At 42.4% G+C, this 25722-nt stretch overlaps 2 protein-coding genes across 5 annotated transcripts in view; both read left to right on the top strand.

Annotated features, from left to right (window-relative positions):
- ube3c (ubiquitin protein ligase E3C) overlaps positions 1-3055 on the top strand; it is a 43072-nt gene extending 40017 nt beyond the window's left edge. For all 3 annotated transcript variants that reach the window (XM_064332773.1, XM_064332775.1, XM_064332774.1), the window contains exon 24: positions 1615-3055. In XM_064332773.1, the coding sequence (XP_064188843.1) occupies positions 1615-1785 (171 nt within the window). In that variant the 3' untranslated portion in view covers positions 1786-3055. The remainder of the gene's footprint in view (positions 1-1614) is intronic.
- Positions 3056-8411: 5356 nt separating this feature from the next.
- dnajb6b (DnaJ heat shock protein family (Hsp40) member B6b) lies at positions 8412-24913 on the top strand. Of its 2 annotated transcripts, XM_064332772.1 has the most exons (9): positions 8412-8568; positions 15618-15726; positions 18257-18366; positions 19507-19563; positions 19993-20085; positions 23103-23219; positions 23480-23614; positions 23666-23798; positions 24170-24913. In XM_064332772.1, the coding sequence occupies exons 2-9, from the start codon at positions 15662-15664 to the stop codon at positions 24264-24266; spliced, it is 807 nt and encodes a 268-aa protein (XP_064188842.1). In that variant the 5' UTR covers positions 8412-8568; positions 15618-15661; the 3' UTR covers positions 24267-24913. The 2 variants fall into 2 exon arrangements, with proteins under 2 accessions (XP_064188842.1, XP_064188841.1); XM_064332771.1 differs by having other exon boundaries at positions 23480-23798.
- The last annotated feature ends 809 nt before the right edge of the window (positions 24914-25722 follow it).

The raw sequence follows: 25722 nt of genomic DNA, 5'->3' as shown, positions 1-25722 counted from the left end.
GCATCCTCTCAATGGCCGTCGTTGCTTCCTTTCATTTAGTCTTCACCAACAGTATAATAAGAAAATCTGTGACGATACGAACTTCGTATTGGAACAGACTTACTCAGCGTCATCAGCTGTCAGTTGCTCTGCTATAGAGCGTTTTCCCTTTCTTAATCGCTTGATTGAAGTGGGCACTAAAAACGGGGGGTTGAAATCCCTGAAAGGCTTTTTGCTTTGCGTACTGTAGCATAACCAGAGGCTGCGATTGGCCGCTGATTGCTTTTATTACCCGTGTGCCGCCGCTGTGGTAATTCTTAAACGCAGTGAGAGCCCCGCGGTGGAGGGAGGAGGAAGCTCCTGTGCAGCGATCATTACAGGCATTTAGCAGACGCTCTTATCCAGAGCGACTTACCCAACTTTTACATAGCATTTTACATTGTATCCATTTATACAGCTGGATATATACTGAAGCAATGCAGGTTAAGTACCTTGCTCAAGGGTACAACGGCAGTGTCCTACCCGGGAATCGAACCTACGACCTTTCGGTTACAAGCCCAGTTCCTTACCCACTGCTTCACGCCGATCCTCAGGTAGACCACGGTGAAGCCGTTCGTTTCATTCCTTTGACTTTGGGAGGAATGCGGCGTGCCGCGTCCGTGGCCAGGGATCGGTGCCCTCGGTTTGCACTGCGATTGGCCTCCGCTGCAGCCCGCTTACCCTTAATGAGGCGCCGTAAATGTCCCGGCTTTCATTAGACAAGAAATAGCGCTGTCAGGAGAAGCCGTTTAAGAACTATGATGGAGAGCCTTTTTTTCAGAATGATCTCCCTCAAAATGACACTTTCTCAATAAGCAATGACGGTTTAATACGGTAATTGTCAGAAAAATGGGCTTGTTAAGGAAAAGCCTTCAGGTCCATTTAGCCGGGCTCGTTAATTGTCGCGCCTCAGCCGCCCGCCATCTTTAAAATTAGCCAAGCAAGCGGTCGGAGTCGCGTCAGATCTGTCAGCGCTGTCTGTCCAGCCGAGTGTGTGTGTGTGCGCGTGCGTACACGTTTGTGTGCGTGTGCATGTGCCTGTGTGTGTGTTTGTGTGTGTGTGCGTTTGTCTGCGTGTGTGTGCGTGTGTTTGTGTGTGTGTGTCCGTGCGAGTGCGTTTGTGTGCGTGTGCGTGTGTGTGTGTGCGTGTGTTTGTGTGTGTGTGTCCGTGCGAGTGCGTTTGTGTGCGTGTGCGTGTGTGTGTGTGCGTGTGTGTGAAAACGACATGGCTGTCAGAAAAGCTCCAGACAGCGTGGAACAAGCGTATTTGTTCAGTCTTTGCCTGTGTAAGTAGAGAGATGGCCTAATCTAATGCGCTGTGTGCACCAGGTGTGAACGGCCGCTGTCCTCTTGCACGGTATTTCAGTGGAGTTACCGAAATGTGAAACGGGTGCAAGTCCGTTGCGTCGATAGCTTGTGGCATAGCATGTACTCTAAGCCTTTGCATTGGCTGATGGTTCCCACATCTTGTGACATTGTGTGTTGAAGTGGACTGGTGGTAAATGCGTGTTGTGTGTGTTCTGTACGTGTGCGTGTGCATGTGCGTGTGTGTGTGTGTGTCTGTACGTGTGTGTGTGCGTGTGTCTGTGTCTGCAGGAGCTGTACCCAGCGTTCTGCATCCATAACGGGGGGAATGACCTGGAGCGGCTGCCCACCGCCAGCACCTGCATGAACCTGCTCAAGCTCCCCGAGTTCTGCGACGACCAGCTGATGAGAAACAAGCTCCTGTACGCCATCGAGTCCTCTGCGGGGTTCGAGCTGAGCTGAGGGGCCCCGGGGGCAGGCGAGAGGGAGGGCCCGGGGCCCGCGGCCCGCTGAGAGACAGCACTGTGTGTGGAGAAAGCTAGCGTACGCGTTTGCGCGTGCGCACACATGCAAACACATGCACACACAAGCACAGGCTGGCACATTCACAACCATACCGGCTTACACATTCACGCACACACACGCAGCAATAGTCAGGCCTAATGTCCAAACACACACACACACACACACACACACACACACACACACATACACACGCAGTCGTACTCAGGCCTAACGTCCAAACACACACTCACACGCAGTCATACTCAGGCCTAACGTCCAAACAAGTACACACACACACACACACACTCATACATGCACAGTCATACTCAGGCCTAATGTCCAAACAAATACACATGCACATATACACATGCATACACACACACACACACATGCGCATATACACATGCACACACACACGCATGCACATATACACACACACACACACACTAGAACCAGATTCTGAAATGAATTGCAGGGGGAAAAGAAATAAGCGAGGATTGTAGGTTTAGCTGAAATGACGGCTGTGCAGCGAGTGTGTTTTGGTTTTTAATTTCAGTTTTAAACGACTTTACATACTGTATCCAGTAAGAGCGACAGGGAAAAAAAAAGCGAAGCTGCTTTTAAAAGCGTCTCCTGACTGTCTGGCCTGAGGCTTTAGCGCTCTTTGACACCCCCCTCCCCCCCCACCCCCCTTACTTTACTCCAGCTGCACACACACACACAAAGAAACCCCCCGTGCTCACCAAAGATTCAGCTCTGATGTGGATGCACAGGCAATAAGAGAGTGCGAGCGCGCGAGCGAGCCGTGGCCGAGCGGAACACCGCTGACCGGATCCCCCCGCTGTGTGCCAGCGCTCCGCGGATCCAGCGCTCCGTGGATCCAGCGCTGCGATGAGACTGGGAGGTTCATGACAGGCTCCCGCCCCAAATCCCTTCCCCCTCCCCTCTGGAATTATTTAGAATAATTTAGTGATTTATGTTTTTACACTGACATCATATAATGCAGTATTTGGCCTGCCTGTCGTGTGGATTCTACATGTTGAGATATGATCAGAGATAGCTGTCTGCCGATGATGGATTTGTGAATATGTGTACGTTTACACTATTTTACGCTCATTTACCGCGTCTGTATAGTTTCCTTGCCCCTCTTCTTTTTGTTGTGTTTTGGACCGAGGCTTTACCTTTGAAGCTTTCGCCGCCTATTAAAGTGAACAATCTATGTGCCCGATCTTGCGTTGTAATTAAAGCTCTCTGATCCTTATGACTTATGAGGGGGAGGGGGGGGGGGGGGGGGACGGCGGAACAGGCGGAACAGGCAAAAATCTATGTATCAACAGAGTGAGAAAAAAAATGTATGAATATGATTAAATTTTTTTTTTTTTTTTTTTTGCATAAAAAAAAATCTGCAAGTCGCCGTTTGTCCTCTCGTGGTTTTATCATCAGAGCGAGCCTTCAGACATCGCGCTCCCAGGAAAAATCTCAAAATCTCATTCATGGCCTCTGACATATAATTAAAGAAACATCCAGTCAAGGAACGCCCAGCAGAAGTATTTTGGCCCTGAAACGCATTACCGGCTGGATACAAATTAAGGTTGTGTGCAATTGTCATAAATCTGTTAATGCCTGTTGCGGCTGCAGGGAAGTGGTTTTATTCATCTTTGGATCGGGTCCATCCCTGGAATAGCTGACCGATGACTCCTCCCCCTCCACGGCCAGCGCCCGCGCCTTCTAGAAGGAAACTCGGAAAGGGGGTAATTGAGTCTTAAAAAGCAACTTGTCCTGCCCATATGAGGGATCGGTCTCAATTACAAAGTGATTTATTTAAACCTATTACTATATAATGGAATATGGCGGTTCGAACTTAATGTTGGTGGTCATGAATCACGCCTGCACACAGGCTGTACTTAAGGCTTTTAAAAGAGATGATTGTAAAATTTCAGGGTGACTTCACAGTATTTTTAATCAGTTAAAGTATGAATATTAATAAAGCGATTTTTAATAATAGTGAGCCAATAAGTTGCGATAATGAGCTTGGGGGCAGAGGAATCCATGGATTTTCCTACATGTATTACAGATAATTGTGTGTGTTTTTATTGTGTGAAAAAAAGTACAGTAATAACTGTGCCTTGGATGTCATTGCTTTACTTCAATTGCAGGCCTTTATGTATTATTATTATTAATAATAAACTGTATATCAACAAATGCATACAAACCTACATGTATAATAGATGGTTATATGGTACAGCTATATGATTGTAAGTATAATAATCGTACTTATAATAAGAAAGACTGCATAATTTACCTGTGAAGGAGGGAAACATGGGTCTTGATTTTATAATTTTTTTGTTGCTGAAATTGGTCGTTTTGATCCCTGAAGCATGTCTGGCTGTAAAGAAAAGATACTCTTGTATATAGGCTTCTTTTTTTACAGATATAATCTGGTATATAGAATATTGAGTTTCTACTAGTTTTACTCTGGTAAGTGAGCACGTTATTCAGATACGCAGCCACACCGGATCCTCTCGACTGGTTTATCAGGAGTGCGTCGCTGTGATGTTGAGCCTAAATCTTCTGCTCTCTGCCCCCCTTATAATGTACAGAATTATCCTTACTGCAGAATTTTCAATTATGAAGCGACGTATATCTGGGCTTTAAGAAAAACTCATTTTTCATTGCACGCTTTTTAAGTTGGTGAAAATTTCAAAAGGCCCCTTTTCTTTTTGTGGAGTTTTAACAGGACACTGTAGAGTTTTATAAACAAGACAACGATAAGGAAAAGTCGGCCTATTTTATGTATCTGCGCCTGTGATAGACGGGCCTCTTGTATGTGTGTGAGAGAGAGAGAGATACAACCAGAAGGTCCTGCGAAATCTCTTAACAGAAAAAGGATGACTGCATATAGTGTGATCACAGCTCTGATTTAAAGATTGTGCAGGTGAAAAAAGATGCAACCTGTTATTTCTCCATAGGCAGTGTCCCATTAGTAGCAGGTCACTTTCTCTGCAATTTGTGGAACACCAGTGCCACCTGGTGCCCACATAATGTACTACGCATTCAGAGGAGATCTACAGGAGTGATACTGTCCTCATGGGCTCTCCCTGCTCACTTGGCTCAAAAGAGGCCAAAAGAAGAGAGTACGAGTGGGCGGATCCACCTTCGTACCTACTCCACTGTCTTTATGAATAGACTATGTGACATACGATGTGTGCAGAAGATTGAACTGTTGATAATGTCAGTGGAGAAACAGTACTGAATAGTTTGTACAGTACCACAAATAAGTATTTTCTCCCTTCCTGAGTTACTCCATTATTTCATATTTGTTACACTGAATGGTTTTATGTCTTTAGACAAGATGTCATGTTAGACCAAGGAAAACTGAGTAAACAACTGAAAACACATTTTTAAATGATTATTTTATTTATTTCATGAACACTCCCATATCACCCTTGTGAGAAGGTAATTGCCTCCTTAGTTACTCCATCAACCAAATTTGATAATTGATCATTTGATTCAGCAGACTGAACACCGCCAGGCTTGATTGCAGTCAGCCCTGTTGAATCTGAACCTCACTCGTATTGCACCCTGCCTTCAGAGTACATAAGTCACCACAAAATCACAATGCCACTACCAAAGAAAGCTGTTGAAATATGTCAGTCTTAAAATGGTTACAAAGGCATTTCTAAGGCTCTAGGACTCTTAACCATGAGAGCCATTATCTCCAAATGGAGAATCCTTGTAATTATCTCAAAATGGTGAATTTTCCCAGGAGTGGCTGCCTGCCAGAATTTCTCCAATGGTCCAGCGAGGACTCATCCAGGAAGTTTCAAATGAAACAAGAAAAACATCCAAATAACTGCAGGTGTCTCTATCCTCAGCTAAGTTCAGTGTTCATGACTCCACAATAAGAAAAAAGACCAGGTAAAAATGGCATTCATGGGAGAGTAGCAGGCTGGAAACCACTGCTAACCAAGGGAAACCTCAATGATCGTCTCACATTTGCAAAAAAGCACCTGGATGATCCTCAAGCCTTTTGGGATAATGTTATATGGACAGGTGAGCCAAAAGTGGAACTTCTTGGGTGACATAGGTCCCATTATGTCTGGTGTAAAGCAAATCCAGCATTTTACCGTAAGACCATCATACCAACAGTCAAACGTGGTGGGAGGGTGATGGTGTGGCGATGCTTTGCTGCCTTGGGACCTAGAATACTTATCATTTTTGAAGGAACCATGAATTCTGCTCTGTACGAGAATATTCTGAAGGAGAATGTCTGGCCATCTGTCTGACCTGAAGCTGAAGCATAATGGGGTTATGCAGCAGGACAATACCAAAACACAAAAGCAAGTTCATGTCTGAATGGCTGAAAATAAAGTTTTGGAGTGGCCGTTACAAGAGTATCTTTTCTTTACAGCCTCACTTGAACCAAATAGAGATGCTGTGGCAGGGCCTGAAATGAGCAGTTCATACTCAAAAACCTGCTTCTTCGTCTGAATTAAAGCAGTTCTGCAAAGAAGAGTTGGCTAAAATTACAGTAATTTTTATGCTAAATATGGTGCAACCAGTTATTAAGTTTAAGAGGGCAATTACTTTTTTCTCATGGGTTATATGGGTTTTAGTGAATAAATAAAATTATTTTTAAAACGTGCTTTGTGTTTATTCAGGTTCCCTCTCTCTAATATTACTTTTTGTCTAATGATCTGAAACAATTCAGTGTAATAAATATGCAATAATAGAGCAAATCAGGAAGGGGAAAATACCTTTTCACAACACTGTATAAGCTTTACAATGCTGTGTTTTGTTCAAGCTGTTTTTTTTTTTTTGACAGGATGCACAGAAGACTCTCAGGAGACAGTATCCAAACATGACTAATGCATAGATTTGTATGATATGGCATGGTACTGTTATTTACGTCTGTAAAGTCCATGGTGTGTATTCACATTAGCCATGCCAGCCCCTGCAGCAATGCTGTAGGCCGCATGCCTTCTTTAGGTGGTGGATCAGGTTTAGACATAAAGGAGGGTGCTTTGCATACCGGTAATTTGTGAAAATTTTAGTTCACATCAGAAACACTGATGATAGCTACGCCTGTACAATAATACTGGATAAAATGGCATTAACAGTGTGGTTAGTGAGAGGCAGCATTTGCGGGTTACTAGTAGAGAGAAATAACTTGTAAAAGGTGTCATCACCCTTACTGATAATTATTTGTAGGGGCGACATAGCTCAGGAGGTAAGACCAATTGTCTGGCAGTCGGAGGGTTGCCGGTTCAAACCCTTGAGCAAGGCACCTAACCCCTAACTGCTCTGGCGAATGAGAGGCATCAATTGTAAAGCGCTTTGGATGAAAGCGCTATATAAATGCAGTCCATTTACCATTTGTCCTTTGGTTCTGTATAGGAGTTTTGGAGATGCATTGTATTGCTGGAAATATATATTTTAAACAGTTTTCTGGTGAGTAAGAAACTGATGAATGTACAGACAGACACAATTAGTCAAGAAATGTCTAACCTTTTTACAAATGAATCTGGTGTGAGTACTTATTCTTGCTTTATGCAGCCTATAGAGCAGTGGTGTCAAACTCGTGCCATGGAGGGCCGTGTGTATGCAGGTTTTCATTCCAGCCTCAGATCTTGATTATATAATTATTTAAATTATTTGATGAATTAGGGATGCAGGTTTGTGCACAATGGTGACCCGACGTCTATGGTGACCCGCATTGTCTAAATAAAAATTTTCTTATATTCTGTGCTTCAATGCAGTTAAACGCATATGGCTGAATGAGTAATTGGACTCAATTAAGGCAGCATTAATTGGTTGGAATGAAAACCTGCATACACACGGCCCTCCATGGCACGAGTTTGACACCACTGCTATAGAGTGTCTCTTCCCGGGAGTAATTAGATATTGACCACCCCAATGCATGTAATTAATAGGTATCCTTCATTTTCATTGAACCACAATCCCTGTGCTTTTTAGGCCTGCGCTGCTGACAAGGCTGGATGTCTAAATGGACTTTATCTCCCACACGGAGATAGCAGTCATACAGACGGGCAGGGCAATGGAATCTGCAAGGTATGCGATATAGTAACTTACATTAAGAGTTATGTAGTTTAACCTTTAGAAATCACCTGAGCAGCATCACAATTAGAATTCTGGAATGATCCAGGTTTCAGCTAGTAAGGATAACTCATTGGATGAGTAAATTACTGGCTGGGTACATTTAGTTGGGGATTTTCAAGACTAGAATTGATACAGTGTTAGATACTATCTAGTCTGTGGGTAATCAGAGCATAATTTAGTTAGGAAAATGGCGAGCATCATTGGGCTGAATGGCCTGTTCTCATCATTATTATGTTATGTTATTTCCTTCATTCATTCTGTGGCGAAGTTATGCTGTTTGCAATAAAGGATCATCACAGTGCCGGTCACTGTGACACCTCACACTATATAAATTGCCTTGCAATGTCAATACTTTGTTTCTCGCTTCCACCTCTTTCTTCTCCACACTAGCAATTTCCATTCCGATTTCCAACATTACATACAGAACATACAGAATGCATATCACACACCACTCCCACTTCGACTGCTGGAGGCAGTGACGATCGACCACTCAGAGACGAGCTCTGGCAAATATGCACAGACCTTCCGCAGACGCGCACAGTACAAAACGCAACTGTCGGGAAAGCGCGCAGCAACCTAACATAAGAGAGGAAAGGAACTCTCGGAAAGCATCTCTTGAAGGTAAGTAAATCGTCCCGCACACACGGCTGCTAACCAGTTAAATCAATTTATACTCATTGTATGATAACACTAAAACATAGCAAAATGTAACGCTGCAACTATCGCGTGGCTGATTATGTACAGCACTGCCACTTGATTTGAACTGGTTGTCAGAAAGACGCGCGCATGATGGTATTACTACTGGTCCTGTTTAGGAATGGCGTCCAGTGTTTCAGTTAACCTGTTGGTGCAGTGCTTTAGAGTACTAACTAGAATACTATTAGAATACTATCTATCTATCTATATAATTTCAGTACAGTCAATAACTCATTCATTCAGTCAACAAATGTTTCTTGTTTAAGAACAATGAAATTAACTGCTGACACTTTGTGACCTGATATTAAAACAATTGAGATTTGATACAGATTTTATGAAGCCACTGTGGTTTTTTAGTAAGTGAATGTTCCCTAAATATTTAGAAATTGATGTTAAAACATTTGAACCTTAATTTTATTTTATTTGTTAACTTGGGAAATGGTTTAATACAGATACCTCTCCATTTCAGCCAGTTTTCTCTACACTTCACTATCCATAGGCTTTGATCAGTACTATGAAATGTACAGGCCCGGTATTTAACATTTGAATTGGCTTTTTTACATTAACTTTACATTTATGTAATCTGTCAATGCCTGGTGGATCTTGGCTAAATTCCAGCAAATTTCTCATGAAAAATTTATAATCATGTGGCATCTTGATTCATGGTGAATTTTATTTTATTTTTTCATTTAGATTAATGAGGTAATCAACTGTCTTTGGTATTTGGTTCCTTGTGAATGACTGTCTACCTAGTGTCCTCAGATAGAGTGGTTTGTATTATAACCCTTGTGTCTGGTTTGGGTCAAATTGACCCATTTTAAACTTTTAAAAATTGAACTTTGAAGAGATGCATTTCATAACCAGTGCCTACACCAGTGTAAACTGGGTTCTTCTTTTATATTTCTATTTGTTGTCCATCTATATTCATCCATCCATCCATTATCTATACCCGCTTATCCTGAGCAGGGTCGAGGGGGTGCTGGAGCCTATCCCAGCATGCATTGGGCAATTTAGAGTCTTGAGTTGGCCTATCTGCATGTCTTTGGACAGTGGGAGGAAACCAGAGTACCTGGAGGAAACCTATGCGGACACGGGGAGAACATGCAAACTCCACACAGAAAGATTCAAACCCATGACCTTCTTGCTGTGAGGTGACAGTGCTACCCACTGCACCATTACATTACATTACAGGCATTTAGCAGACGCTCTTATCCAGAGCGACTTACACAACTTTTTACATAGCACTTTACATTGTATCCATTTATACAGCTGGATATATACTGCATGGCAATGCAGGGTTTAGTGGCCTTGCTCAGGGTCAACGGCAGTGCTACCCGGGATTCGAACCTGCGACCTTTCGGTTACAAGCGCAGTTCCTTACCCACTGTGCCACACTCCGTCCGTCCCAGCACCACCGTGCTGCCCCTATCAATCTCTATAACAACATATAACAATGACAAAAATGTTCAAAACAATAAATACCAATAATTTACTGCGTGAAAACCTTTTTTCGTTTTCATGTTTCACAGATAAACCTGATTTATGTCCCCATGCCTTCATTATATTGGCTTGCTATAAATCACATGTGATGAAGCAGAAGTAGATGGAAACCCTTTACCATGTTGTTTATATTGTTTGGAATTTAGATAAAGGTTATATACAGCACAGGCCAAAAGTATTATGCCACCTGTGGTTGTTTTAAAAAACCTTAGGCAGAGAAGAATTCAGTTAATGTATGCACATTTATTGAACACAAACCAAAGTACGACCATTTGTTTTGTATTTCTACCTACAATAACTCAAAAAGATGAGTTTTGCTCAAAAGTAATCTTAGACAGAGGTTTTTCTCAAAATAGCCTTCTTTGTCTTTAATTACCAATAAACAAATTATTGGAAGTCTATCCAATCATTTTGCAAATACACCATTTTAGACCTGCAAATCGTAGTTGCCACTTCACTTTTGTCAGGGCAACTGGTTTCTTTCTAGTTGCATTGAGTTCTTCTTGTAGTTGCAATTTTACGATGGTTTCTCTTGCTAGACAACAAAAGATTTTTTTGTCTTTTGCCTCTTGATCTTCCTGGTCTTCTCCTGTTAACGTTACTGCCCATCAGCTGGAACCTTCTGAGTGTGTGCTGAACACTGCACCAGGAAATCTTAAGCTTCTTTGTAATTTCTCACTGCGATTTCTTGCACCTTCTTGCTGCAAAGTTTACTTGGCTCTGTACATCTAAGCCTAACTCGTTCTTTGCCATATTTCTTGCAACTTTAGTGTCTGTTTTACTTGCACTACAGGCTAAAGGTATTAGGCTACCTGGGGTTTTAAAAAAAGGTAAGGTAGATAACATTTCGCACAATTTCATTACAAAGTAATGATTCAGCTGCTATTGTTAATAGTTAATCAAACAGCCATTAATATTTGTCTGCCAAATACATTGCCAAGCATTATTTGCATTCTTTATTTTGATAGTAACTATTTATATGAATCAGTGCCATGCCCAGTTAGCACAGTTATTACCAGATTTTCCATGCGTACTGCATGTACTTTATTGGTCTTTTGGCAGTGTACCTGAATGGTTTGGAAACTGAGTTTACAACTCAAAATTGGGTTTGCTTCCTACCTGGGCCAGTGCCATTGTACCCTTGAGCTAGGCACTTAATCTGAATTGCTTAAGTAAAATATCCAGCTGTATCAATGGATTGTGTGTAAAATAAAGTGTGGTCTGTGCTGCTCTGCTGAATGCTGAGGTATTAGTGAGTGGGCAGCTCCATGGCTTCACAGCACAGGTATGATGATGCCAGCCATCTGATGTGGTCTGTAAGTTAGTTAGTTGGATTAACAGTCTACTGCAAGAGGAATCTTTAATAAATATGTCTGTTTGCCTGATGGAGCAAACGGTCTGCTGTGATAGTGCGTAGCCTGCAGCTGGGTTTGCATGGGCCTAGCATGCAAACTATATTTGCAGTCATTTGATAATGTTTCAGCCTGGAACCTGTTAGCTAATAGCTGTAGTCACACATGAGTCTGTGGTCTCCTGAATCCTGTGTGATCAGGTTGCCTTAGCATCGTGATGAGTCACTCTCCAAAAGGTACAACAAGAGTGAAAATAATTTTTTTTTTTTGTTTTGCATGGCAGTTCTGGAACACAAATTATAATTTGCATAGCAGTTGCTGGGAATTGGCTTGCAATTTTGTCATTACATTTACAGTAGTTTGTATATTAGATGAAGTATGGGAAACACCAACTGTTGCTAGGCACTGTGGAAATACCTCACATAATTTTAATTATCCTCAGCAACTTGCTTATTTGTATAAAATGACCCTAAAATGAAGCATTTGTTTTGCACAGTATTTTAATATGTAAATATAACAAAACCTAGGAATTTTGTTTATAGAAATGGATACTGTGAGCATCATATTTGTTTTTTATTTGGACTTGGGAATACCTCCTTGGGCAGGGGTGTCACACTCATTCCCAAGGGGGCTGAAGTGTCTGTGGTTTTTTTGGTTTCCTTTCAGTCAGCTGCCAATTAAGGCCTTGAGTCGGTTGTTGTTGGTAATAGTGGAATACAGCATCATGACAGCGTCTTGTAATTTTCACAGTGAACAGGAACATTCCTCTGTGAGATTATGGATGAGCATTAACCGCAGCAGTAAAATCATAATGAGTATTTGCAGCTTAAGTCGTGAAAACGATGGGGGATTGTAAATGTGATAATATTGCCTCACACGAGCAGTGCAGTGCCTCTGATAAAATGGCTTCCTCTGTGTCCTCTGTGCCTGTGAGCGGTGGGACCCAGTTCTGCACAGAGCAGACTATGTACTGACACCACTGTTCCCTGCACTCTGGCCCATGCTGAGGAAGCAGGAGGAGTACTGCCAGCGCCTGATGGCTCCCATTGTCAAGATGCCTGTCCTTCCTCCGTGTCTCTGATATGTCAATTAGTTGCCTAGCAACCATCAGCAAGATGTCAGCCATTCTATGGATAAGTTCACCTTCAGTGCTATGAGGGCTGGGAGAGGTGGGATGGGGGGGGGGGGGTTCCTGCCATCACTGTTGGAGGCAGAATTCAATCCCCCCCACCCCCTCACCCCCCGCCCCTCATCATTATTGTCAGAAGTGCTGCAAGAGTGTGCGTGCAGACAGTCAGCTTCAGAATGTATTCTTTATTATCCTTTTCAGTGTTTTTCCCTGTTGTGTTTGATTGAGGGAGCAGTTTGGCCATCACACACCTACTGTGTACCTTGCAATGAAGGGACGGCCAGGCCCCCAGCCCCTATCCATGTTACCGCACATTTCTTAATATTATATTTTATATTATTTTGTACAGGTAACTGGCAATTAATTTTTGAATACTGGCTTTGAATAGTGGCTTTGGGGATCTTGTGCCCTGGGTACATTGGTTGTTCTGGGCATAAATATATTTAATTTTAGTTATGCCATGATTGATTGACTGTCTCTCTTGGCCTAACCTTTAGAATAATGTCTTTATTCTAAAGAATAAGTGCATTTGCAATGTGATGTCTTTTGGTTTTCCATATAGGGTTTTGCCATATCCTGTATATCTCTGTATATTTTTGGGTACATATGTGTACTGGTGTTATATACAATGTGTACTCACATACAAATACACTGTTGCTTATGTGCAGTTTTATATTCACTGAGACACATACTGTACAAATACTCTAATTTTCCATTTGGAGTCTACCACATAGGCTCAGACTTAATGTCGCTGTTTTGCTCTTCAGCTTAACAAGATATTAGAGATCCTGTACGGCAATAGAGGTCATTATCGGCTGAAACCTGCATAACCAGTGATCCACATTTTGTTGGTAAATTTGCATGTCTACAACGTTGCTGTATGTGAACTCTCCCAAGGGTTAGAACTTTATTTCCAGGCAAGAATATCTGCTTATACTGTAAGTAGAATGCGTCTCTGGTTTTGAGCTTCTCAGACACGGTCAGTGAGTGACTGCATTCATCTGCAGTACTATACTGATGTCTTTACTTTAACTGTCCATCAAACTGAACATATTCTTTGAGGTTTATTAAAACCAAATACATTTTTATCCTGGAATTTATACTTGTATGTAGAGGTCCATATTGATAATAGTCCTTCCTATGTTCGTCTTAATAATGCTTTAACAAGCAGCCCTAGTCACCTTGTTCCACAGACCTTGAGTCTGGAAAACAGGAAGAAGCTTTTAGCTTGTGCTGTACAATAGAAGAAGCCCCATTATCAAAGTTGCATCTGATCACAGTGGCAGTCTACAGGAGGGTTATATTAAGGCAGGGGGTCTGCAACCCTGGTCCTGGAGAGTGGATTACACAGTTAGTTCACTTCACCTGGTTGCCTGGGTCTGAATTGGGTGGTGATTTTAAGGTGGAAAAAAAAACAGCTGAACTTTTGGCTCTTCAGGACCAGAGTTGCAACCCCTGAACTGAGCTATGAGCTGTGATGTCATTTCTGACATTTGACTGAAATGCTGACAAGCAGCTGTCTGATGATTCAGTGAGCAAGTAGATTCCTGTGGACATGTTATGCCCGAATCTCCCCCACCCCGTTTTTTTCAGTAAAATGATGCGTGCCAACTTAGTCAGCTCATACTGCAATTTCAGTTGGTATATAACTAATGTGTACACTCACTATGAAATGTATGCGTTTTCACTTAAAATTAAGCTTGATGAAGGAACATGGAATAATATAATTCTCATTGCTATAATCATTGGTTTAGTGGACATTTATGAACTGTTGCTGTCAAGCCCAGTGTTCACATTGTAGATGGCATTTTAAACTTAAGTTGAACAGATGCTGTGTAGCCCTAAATGTTAAAAAAGCTATCATAATTCAACTTGAAGTTTCCAGAAATTCAAACAAATCATTAGTTTGAACTATATTACCTAAATTGTATTCTTACCCGTGCATTACACCCAAGTTATGGAAATGCAATCCTTATTGCATTATTTTGTTGTCAGCTAAGATCATCTCCAATCATTAGTCACATCAGTGCAGTTTTTTGTATGTTTCCCTGGGACCGCAGATGCGGTGGGTAAATTTTGGACAGGGCTGCTGAATTGCATGTAAATGATTAGAAGTGTTTATCCACAGGTGTTCTTGTTCTTACATGGGCTGACCTGTTTAATGATTTAACGTTGAATATGAAAAACATTCTGTGAGAAAAGGGCTTTAGGCACTTTGACAGACACTTTTTCTGTCATGCCCCCCTCCTCCACCCGACCACTCCAACCGGTTGGTTCTGCAATCAGAACTGCACATGGAGTTATAGAACTGAACAGTGCCATCCCTTTTAACCCTCACTCCCTGCCAAACACACACACACACACACACACACACACACTTGCACCCATACACACACACATGAACACACATTCTCTCTCTCTCTCTCTCTCTCACACACACACACACACACTCATGTACTGTACGCACACACACACACACACACAGAAGTGCACACCAATCACATAATACCCTTTAAAAGAACATGCTATCATTTTTACATGCCTATGGGGTTCCTTTTGGCTGGAATTTCCTTGTGCTAAGGCTGTTCCATTGTTACTTTAATACAAGAATGAAATAATAACTGCTTTTGTATTTTTTGTAGACACTTGAATTGAATGGAATAATGTTCCTGTCCAGACCTCTGGTACCACTCTAAACAGAAAGCCTCATGTCATGCGGGATGTCCTCCCCAAGCTGGAATTAATTTGGCGTCAGGTGGTCTCCCATTTGGGCGGTGCCTGCAGCAGTGTCTCCGATTACATAAAGTTGTGGTTAAAACATGAGGCACATTTCCCCTCCTCCCCCTCGTCCTGCTTGTTCACAGCACAGTAGCACCGCAGGGTCAGGGTTGGTTGTCACACACTGATCCAGCACCGCGCTGGTTCGGCAGGGGTTTGGCAGGGTAGGGCTCACCTCTCCTCGTCCCGCCCTTTTCCCCACCCCTCCTCCGCAGGTTTGACCCCCTGACGCTGTTGTGGACGTGGACTCTGCACAACCATGGTGGACTATTACCAGATTTTAGGAGTGTTCAAGAATGCGTCGCAAGAGGACATTAAAAAAGCGTGAGTTCCCCGCTTCGGCATGCGCGGTGGCTATTTTTGCTGCTTGCACTAGATGATGTCCGTGGTGGCTGCGAGGGGTGTAATGTGCTAATTATATCCCCACACAAATGAACAGGGTAAGTGGAATGCAGAATGGAGCTCCTGTGTTCTCATCCCTGCTCTAACCCTGCTGATTCGGCCCTCTGTGGGCGATGTGGATGTTTACATGCACCTTTGGGTCTCGCCAGTGAAGGCGCTGGAAATGAAGCCTTTCTCGGTAGTGACTTTTAAATTCGATGGCTTTTAAATTCTATCGTGGAATTATTGTGTGAAGCCTAACAGCGGTTTCCCCCCACCGATTGACCTTTATTTCCAGTTAATTTTCTATTTTTTCTTTTCTGTTCTGTCTCTGTTCAAAAGGTTACCGGAGAATAGAAGTGTTAAAGGTTAATTCGCTGTTACCTTGTTTGGAGGTCTGCCTTTATGTAAATGTGGAGAGCACTCCTGGGAACTTGCGCCTAATGACGGCTGGTGCATCACCTGTGAATCAGCCAAATGAAGCCATTTCGCCCCAAACACACCTGGCATATTTGTTTAATTTGGGGCTTTTTAATGTGCTATTTAGTTGTTATGATATATGTAGCCTAGAGGTGGGGTAGTGCCTTTTTATTCAGGGGGAGGTGTGGGGTTTACTGGCCACTTTTTCCATCTCTCCATCTCCATGTCTTTTAACATCATTCATTTGGCTGTGAAAAACAGGCATATTTTTTGGGAGGTTTGTGTGGAGAGTCAGTGCCCTTAGTGGGCAGTGAAATAAAGACACAGCAGTGTAAATGCTCCTAAATGGTAAATGGTAAATAAACTGCATTTATATAGCGCTTTTATCCAAAGCGCTTTACAATTGATGCCTCTCATTCACCAGAGCAGTTAGGGATTAGGTGTCTTGCTCAAGGACACTTCGACACGCCCAGGGTGGGGTTTGAACCGGCAACCCTCCGACTGCCAGACAATTGGTCTTACCTCCTGAGCTATGTCGCCTCCTGTCTTATGCCTTTTGACAGATAATCAAAAGGCAAGTAATCCTGCTCTACCCCCCCATCCCCCCGCCCCCCCCGGTCAGTCGCTTCACTCCGCGAACTGCCTACCCCACAGCACAAGCTCCAGACACACTGCATAGCCCTCAAAGCAATTTTCCCCCTGCAGCACCTCTGTTACCCCCCCCTCCCCCCACCCGAGACACGCCCTTGGGCCCTGTTGCTCCCAGCCAACCCCTGTTGTGTTCCAGTGCTAAAGTCCCGCCCATTTGGTTGCAGGGGAAGGCGGTGCCCGTTACAGAAGCACATTTTCAGGTGTGAGAACAGGCAGGTGACTGCATCCCGGGAACGGTGCTTCTGAAGGAGCCCGTCACTGGAGGAGATCAGCCAAAATGCGCCCCACCCAAAGTAATGCCTTCCCAATCTGCAGTATCCAGGTCATCTCACTGGATGACATTTGTGCTGGGAGAATAGGCCCTTAGATATTATATACTGTCTGCTTTCACCTGGATTAGTCAAGGAGCTGCTGATATTGTATTGCAGTAAGCTCTAATATGTGACTGAAGAATCTGAGAATGGCCAGAACCAGCACTGTGACAAACCATGAACCTGCTGTTAAACACACCAAAGAGAGCTTTGGCTGGGCATCCCATGGGCATGTTTCACAAGAGCTATTGCTGCTGCATGGTCAGCAGTATATCTGGGGAAAACAAGCAGAGTAAACAGAGTAAGCGATTAAAGACATACAACTCCGGTGTTTAAATAAACCTAAACTACTGTAGCTATTACCAGATTAGTCTGTGAAAGCTTTCAGTGTCTCTCAATGCGTCTGCCTGAAACACTCTGAAAATACATTTGAGAAGCCAGCTGCCTCTCAGTTTGTGGATGTTACATGTACAGGGATGTGTGGATGTTACGTGTACAGGTATGTGTGGATGTTATGTGTACAGGGATGTGTGGATGTTATGTGTACAGGGATGTGTGGATGTTTTACATGTACAGGGATGTGTGGATGTGTTATGTGTACAGGGATGTGTGGATGCGTTATGTGTACAGGGATGTGTGGATGCGTTATGTGTACAGGGGTGCGTGGATGTTAAGTGTACAGGGACGTGTGGATGTTAAGTGTACATGGATGTGTGGATGTTAAGCGTATGCCGAGAACATTCTTTACACGCTGCAATGACAGATGTTTCATGCTATTCCTCCCTCATTACCATTCCTTGTATTGGATTTCACTCAGTATTTACATACCATGGTAGTCTGTGTTCACTTCTTTCCATGCAATCCCTTGATCCTATGTTTGTGTATGTATGTGCGTGCGTGTGTGTTTGTGTGCGTGCCTTTGTGTGCGCATTTGCCTGTGTGCGTGTGCATTTGCACGCGTGCACACGTGTGTGTGTCTGTGTTGTATGTGTCTGTTTGTGTTTCTGTGTTGTGTGTGTGTATGCCTTTGTGTGTGCATTTGCGTGTATGTGTATGTGTGTGTGTGTGTGTGTGTGTGTGTCCTCCATCAGGTACAGAACCCAGGCGCTGCATTGGCATCCAGACAAAAACCCCAACAACAAAGCGGAGGCAGACATGAGGTTCAAACAGCTTTCAGAGGCGTACGAGGTCCTGTCCGACCGTAAGAGTCTCCGCCCACTACCAGCGCATTCGCGAAATACTGCGTCTGTGATCCATTCATATATAGAGTTATTATTATTATTTTCTTTCTGAACAAAAAGGATTGTTGTGATGTTATGCGCTCTCATCCAGAATCTAAACAACAGCCCAAAGAGTATGGATCAAGTGTTATCTGTGCTGAGTTACACTAAAGTTAAATTAAAAGGATTCAGCAAAACATATTCAGTGTTGTGCAATACTGAGATGCATAGTTACCCCGGGTCCTGCATAAAGAGTAAAACTTCTCAGCTGAAGGAAGTTCCCAGTGTGAGACGTAATTTCCGACTTGTTGCCTACACCATTCTTTCTGACATCTCATCTGTCAGATCAGACAAAAAAATTAAATAAATAAATAGAAATAAATCAGCTTAATTGCATTCCGTCTTTTTTAAAGCTGTTTTTGGGTAACATTATATTGAAAAAGTCAATAAAAAAAAGAAGAAAAGAAAACAGCCAAAGCATCAAGAACAATAGTACCCTATCTTATCCAGAGAATGTATCTCCGGTGTCTTAGTGCTGGGTTAATAGAAAAATCAGCACCCCTGCTGGCACTTTTCAGATACGACTGGAGACCCACTGACCTAGACCTGCTGTGAGATGCATTGAGACTGAATTTTAGACCACAGGTGACCAATTCCAGCTGCAGTCCATAAGTGGGATACTCCAGTCAGCACATTGAAGGCTGCATGGTCTGACCGCTTAGCCAGAGTTCAGTCATGGTCAGCCATGAGGCGAACAGGGTTAATGCACTGGATGACCGTTGGAGTCGCTCCTAACGGTACGGTCAGGTGGAATTCCTTCAGTGAGGATTAATTTATTTGCTGTTAATGCCTTGTGCATTGTATCTTGTTCAGATGTATTCGTTGCACACTTTGAGCACACTGTCTGAAAATATGTATCTGTAGTGCTGTCTGTGAACACTGATAATTGATCCTATTGGCCCCACAAAATGGCTAGTGTATGAGCCATGAACTAAAGTTGACCCTCATTAACCAATAATCAATATCAGTATCAATATCTGCCTCTTCGGCTTCCTGCTGGGAGGGGAGCAGCGTTGATTATGCTTGTCATTTTAAAACCTTGATTTTGTTTCTCCTTGCAGTCAACAAGCGGAACATTTATGACCAATCTGGGGTAGAGGGCTTAACTGGAGGCGCAGGTGAGTGCAAATTCTTCCTTTGAAAACAGTGCCTCCTATAGGTGTCACGCTTGCATTGCTCCCAGGCCTGAGTCATCCTGCGGTAGCCAGTCCGCAGGAAAATCCCTCGCAACTCAGCAACCATTTAAATCAACAACATTTAGTAGAATCTGTAGGTATAATTCTTTGTTATTAACCCCCTGTGAACCAAGGTGGGTTATATCAAGGATCATCAGTTCCCTGCCCACTTCCCTATTAAAGTTTGATTTTGATCATTTCAATGATTATCCATTTTTGTGTGACTCCCTTCTCTAGGTCTCACAGTGAATGTAAATTGTTGAATACTCAAGTATTCACAAATTCTGCAGTTTTCCTTCTCGGTTTTCCTTCTGGATGGTCAGTCCTTCCTGACGAGTGAGAACTTTCTTTCCATTTTTTTCTTTGACACAGGACCCTTTGGTCCCCAGTTTGGTGGATTCCGCAATCCCATGGACGTCTTCAGGGATTTCTTTGGTGGGCAAGACCCGTTTTCCCAGGTTTTCGGTAAGTCTGTTCAATCCCCTGCCATCTCTAACGTGAGCAAAGTTGACGCCACGCTCTAATGCTAATGAAGAAATATTAACAATTCATCCCATTTACAGCAGGCACTCCCAAAGAGTGCCTGGCTGTAAATCTGGTGCCCTGTTAGCCAAGGGTTTAACACAACAAATTAACTTCAGACCTGCAATGCCATCGTGCGAACCATAATGAGAATTAAACTGTATTATCGTGTCATAAAGCTTTGTTATTACCATATTTATACATATCATTAAGGACTGGCACAGCTGTCTTGTTGTACTTTATTGTGTTATTGTTCATTCATGTCTTGATGCCTGGTTTATTCACATCTAATGAAAGACACTTTCGGTGACGTGTGGAGATAATGGAGATGGAGATAATCCAGAGGATTTATTTCTATTAATTTCTTTCTGCTTTTTTACTTATAGATTTTTGACTATTCTTTTTTTTTTTTTACAGATCAAGGCAAAACAGTTTCTGAAGTGTTTGAATTAGACTATAGGCTAGCTGGAACATGTACTGCATTCAAAACGACAGTTTCATTAAGAGGGGTTAAGTGAAGATCCATAAGATTTTTAAAGATGTAAATGTGGAAATGCCTTTACTTTTCTCTGTTACATTAGCCTTAGCACATTTTGTCAGTTTTTTTGACAGGAATATCAATGGAAGCTATGTTGTTCACTTGCTTCAGTATGACAAACTGATTCATTTTCTCCTGTTGATAGCTCAACGGGGCTACGACACGGTCTTATTCTGTGCACGGCTGGAATTTAGTGGAATAGAATTCTGTTTTGTCTCGCGTTTATTCCAATGAAGCGCAAATACTGGAGCAGTGAGAATCCTAATGAATCTGTCTTTTCCTGCTGTGGGTTTATAGTGTTCATTTACTGGTGGTAGCCTCTCGAACTTGTGAGGAAGTAAGTTCAAGCTGTTATGACAGCCGGATGGTGTACTCCGCTCATGCAGAGTGGATTTTGTAGTGACGTGGAGGATTGAGAGAGTTGCTGTGGCCTGGCTTTTACAGTAGTTTCAGCCTTCTCTTTGAGCAGGGCCTGCATCTGAAAACACACTAGCATGTTCTTGAAAAGGTTTTATTCCACCTCATTTTGTGGAAATCAGTCTTTTTCTCTTGATGATTAAATTGTTAATGTTATTGTTGGTGGACACAGTTTCATGTATCCCCTTGGAGCATATTAGATCTCTGCCTGTATTCTTTTCTTTCAAATAATTATTTTTTTGCCAAACATTTGGACTAAATTATGCATTTGTGTTTATGCCACTCTGAATCTGTGAGGATTTTACTTCAGCCAGTGGATTGCTTTGTGTTTTTCAGCTCATACATTGAAGCTATACAGTGTGTGTCACTTTCCATGGTACTCTAGTTTTGGATGACTGGATATAGAGTCTGCTGATATCCACAGTTCCTGCTATCACTTTCCGGGAAGTCCAGGAGCTATTGTTGTCCATCTCTGTGTGCTTTCAATCTGACATCAGTGTCTGGTTTGTGCTCCCAGCACTAAATAAGGAGACCCCACTCTAAACCGTGCACCAATGTAAGACTATGCATCATACCCAAAAATGTTGTGGAAATAGCTTTCAGAGAACCCAAGGAGGACACCAGCCTGCAGTCATTCTGTTAGAAAGGGCTGCCTTCTGACAAGAGAAAACAGACCAGTTGAAATGGAGGGCTTAGCCAGTCTACTGTTTGAATTCACACCAAGAACCTTCAGTCACATTGCAGTTCATGACCTGATGTCAGAGCAGGATACTGATTGGAGCATACCATTGTTATACCTCTTCTGACAAACCTACTGATGACATATACAACAGCATGCTTCCGATTGAAACAGGTGGTAGTTACTGTAACCCACGTGTTGTTCTACTGGAAAGCGAATTGTTATAAAGGCTATTTGAGGAACCGCCATGGTTGTGTACAAACAGGGTTCTATATTTAAACTGTGTTGAAGAGCAGCTGCTGCTGTTCATTCTGTATTCCCTGGACTATGGCTCTGTCCACCCTCCAGTAAATTCCAGGTGTGGAGGAATCAGTGGTACAATCCAAACTGTGTAGGCTAATACAATAATTAGAATTAAAAACATAACTGCAGGGGATTCACATGTGAATGAGCTAAGGGTCTCTAATGGAAAAGGTCAGATGCTCTTGTGAACAGGAAGTATAATAAATAACTGTTGTCAAGATATATAGCTGAATTATAAAGCAGACTCCAACTTTTTTCATATTTCCCCAGTGTAATCTTTCTTGTTCTAGTCTATTACTTTCTTCTTGCATTTTAGAACCCCATATGCAGTTGTAAAAGCAGGAAACTATTCTGATGCCCAATGTACTCAAAGTTCTGCAGCCTGGTCTCCACTGCATTGTGCCAAATCCTTACAGATCGAACCGAATCAAAAGTAGTGACTGATTATTTTTGTTTAAAAAATGTTTTTAAAATTATAAAGTGATTATGAATACAATGAATGAAGAAGATGACTTAAAAATTAATCTGTTATCTGTGATGACAACTGCAACCATTATAGCATAAATAACACTGTAAAATTTCCAGTGTTAATTCATCTCAAACAGATAACACTTTAACAAATTAATTTTTAAATGCTCTGGTCTAAACACTGGTTACTGCAGCATTCCCTAAGCAGTGGGTAATATGTCCTGCTGAAGTGTTCTTCCATGGTAAAGGAAGTGATGTCACAGCGTGTGCTTGTGGAGTGAATGGAAAATGGTAAATGGACTGCATTTATATAGCGCTTTTATCCAAAGCGCTTTACAATTGATGCCTCTCATTCGCTAGAGCAGTTGGGGGTTAGGGGTTAGGTGTCTTGCTCAAGGACACTTCGACACGCCCAGGGCGGGGTTTGAACCAGCAACCCTCCGACTGCCAGACAATCGGTCTTACCTCCTGAGCTATGTCGCCCCGCTGCTGTTGTGCAGAGTGACTGCGGTTGACTCTCCTCGCTGTACCCCTGGTCTCTTTTTGTTCCTACAGGAAATGATGCTGCCAATATGTTTGGGGGCGGGCAGATGCCCGCGTGCGGCATGAACATGGGTCAGATGCAGGCGCCCTTCTCCCAGGGATTTGGCGGCTTCCCTTCCTTTGGGGCAGGTAACTATCTGCAGGTTTTACACTCTGCTGCCTAGCTGAAGACCAAAGGGAACTAATCACACTTCTTCCATCTCCAGAGGTGATGTCACATTCTGTAGCAGATGTTCACATGCTAACTCATCTATCTCTGACCTCAGCTGCATGTGACTGATGTGGACCAGAGCAGGTGTTGCTTGACCGGTGCAGACTGGTGTGGTAGGTGTGCTGCTAAGAATGGCTTTTTGTTGTGGCTGAGCAGGAAGTTAATGCCGTTTGCACAGGTAGCTCATTCAGACCAATGGGTGGAGGATTACCAGGAGGAATGGCAGGAATGCCAGGAATGCCTGGAGGTGGAATGGCAGGAATGCCAGGAATGCCTGGAGGTGGGATGGGAGGAATGCAAGGAATGCCTGGAGGTGGGATGGGAGGAATGCACGGAGGTGGACTGCCAGGGATGCGAGGACCAGGAGGAATGCCTGGAATGGGACAACAAGGAGGCTTCACCTCTTTCTCCTCGTTCGGTGGAAGCGGGCCTGGAAATTACCAGTCTGTGTCAACCTCCACAAGCATCGTGAATGGAAAGAAAATCACCACTAAAAGGTAAAGGAGATTCTTGTATTTATGAGCACCACAATGAACCGACTGGCTTCTGTGTGGCAGTGGGCGCATATGGTATCCGTCTCAAAGTTCAGTCAGATACTTTGGAATATGAAATTTGAAAGTTGAAATATTTTCAAAATAGGTTTTAGTAAAACTTAGTTTTACTAAAGCAGGTTTTGATGTTAATTTCGACATAACTGCCAGAATAATCTCTTACATGGTATGATTGGAGAGGAGTTTTGTTGTTAACCACCAGCTTGCATGGTCTTGTTTATTAGTTTTTGTGATTGCAGCCCTTGTCCATAAGTCAGCCTCTGTGTGCTTTATCTTCTCTTCCTCTCATTTTCTTTTTGTCTTTTTTTCCTTCATAGAATGTCAGGGAGTGACGGGGAGCGAGTAGAGGTATATGAAGATGGAAAATTAACATCTGTTACCGTTAATGGGAAGGAAGAGTTGATTAACAAGTAATATCCTGGTACAGATTTGGGTGGAGAAAATGACCTGAAACAATCTGATTGCTCAGATGTGTGAGTGTGTTTTCTCCCCCCCCATGTCCACCTCCTCAGGGCAAAGTTCCTTTTTGACAAAATGCTGTTACATTTTAGTTTAGAAATTCGGAGCAGGTGCTTTTTATCTTTTGTTTGGGACCACTATTTTTCGGGAAAAACACAAGATTTCTGTATCTTATTGGTTTTTATACCTTTTCGCCCCTGTATGCACTTTGCCATACTGCAGTTTCTCAATGATCCAGATGGAGCATGGCTATGCTTAACCAACTGAAGCATGCAATTGGTATTTCCATCACTCAATCAATCATCATTGTTTTGACATGTTTCCAGCCCTTAACTCTTAACTGTCAACCTGTAGCTGCTTTTTGCAATTGCCATTATTATTAATTAATTAATCAATGGTATTCATTTAGCATTTTCTTTTTTATTTCTTTATTTAGAAAGGTGTTTTTCATTTCTGCATGATTGCCAATAATTGCTCTTCATATTAATATGCCTATTGTGGAAAGACCTCAGAATACAAATGCACTGTGAGTATTCTTGGGGATTTCGCTTTACTTTGTAAGAGGATCTGGAACCAATAAAATCAAGTGCCATTATTTTGGGGATGCTGTTCCTGGAGTCCAATCATTCAGCCTGAGGGACTCAATTCCCCAACTGAGTCTGCTTGATCCTTTATTAATTTGCACCTCTGCTTGACACAATGAAATTGCTACCATTTGCTTTTTAAAAAAAAACTCACCTTCACTTTCACATTTGCTGAAATGCACTGAGTTTTTAAAATCAAATGGGTGATCACTGCTAACATTAACAGTATGTTTCATTTTGTGCATGCACAGCAGTGAAACTTGTCTCTGGGTTCATAATAATTATATATTTTTTGCGCTAGTCGGTCCAGTGCATCTTTGGACACTGTGCGCTTATCTAGAAGAGACAGATCTAAATGAATGTGCTTCTATGTATACTGTAGGTACAGACTGGTTGCATTAAAATTGTTGACTGTAATAAAAAGGAAATGGATCTGTCTGTTTCCCCATACCACTGTTTTTCATTGGATTAAAACTGGAATTTAGTTTTAGTTCAGTATCCTTACCACCTTTATTCTGAAGAAATAGGAGTGGACCTACTGTAATATAAATACAATACGGACATATTATGTGATATTATGTGCATTAGTGTAATACATATAGCATATATAAGCTTTTTTGCAGATTGCCATTTGAAAGGGACTAGGAAAGGTCTTTGGTACAATTGAAGAAGACCAGAACATTGGCACCTAACATGAAAAACAACATTGTATTGTTTCTTTGTCAAACCCCTTTGAATTCCTTAGAATTCTCTTTTTGGGGGAAAATATAAATAGTTTTCAACATTAAATACACCGATTTAACCAATGTCTGAAAAGAAGGAAGTGT

Source organism: Anguilla rostrata, chromosome 4 (genome assembly GCF_018555375.3).
Source record: "Anguilla rostrata isolate EN2019 chromosome 4, ASM1855537v3, whole genome shotgun sequence".
Lineage (NCBI taxonomy): Eukaryota > Metazoa > Chordata > Actinopteri > Anguilliformes > Anguillidae > Anguilla > Anguilla rostrata.
Note: the sequence above shows the minus strand (reverse complement) of the source record. Positions and strands in the feature narration are given on the sequence as shown.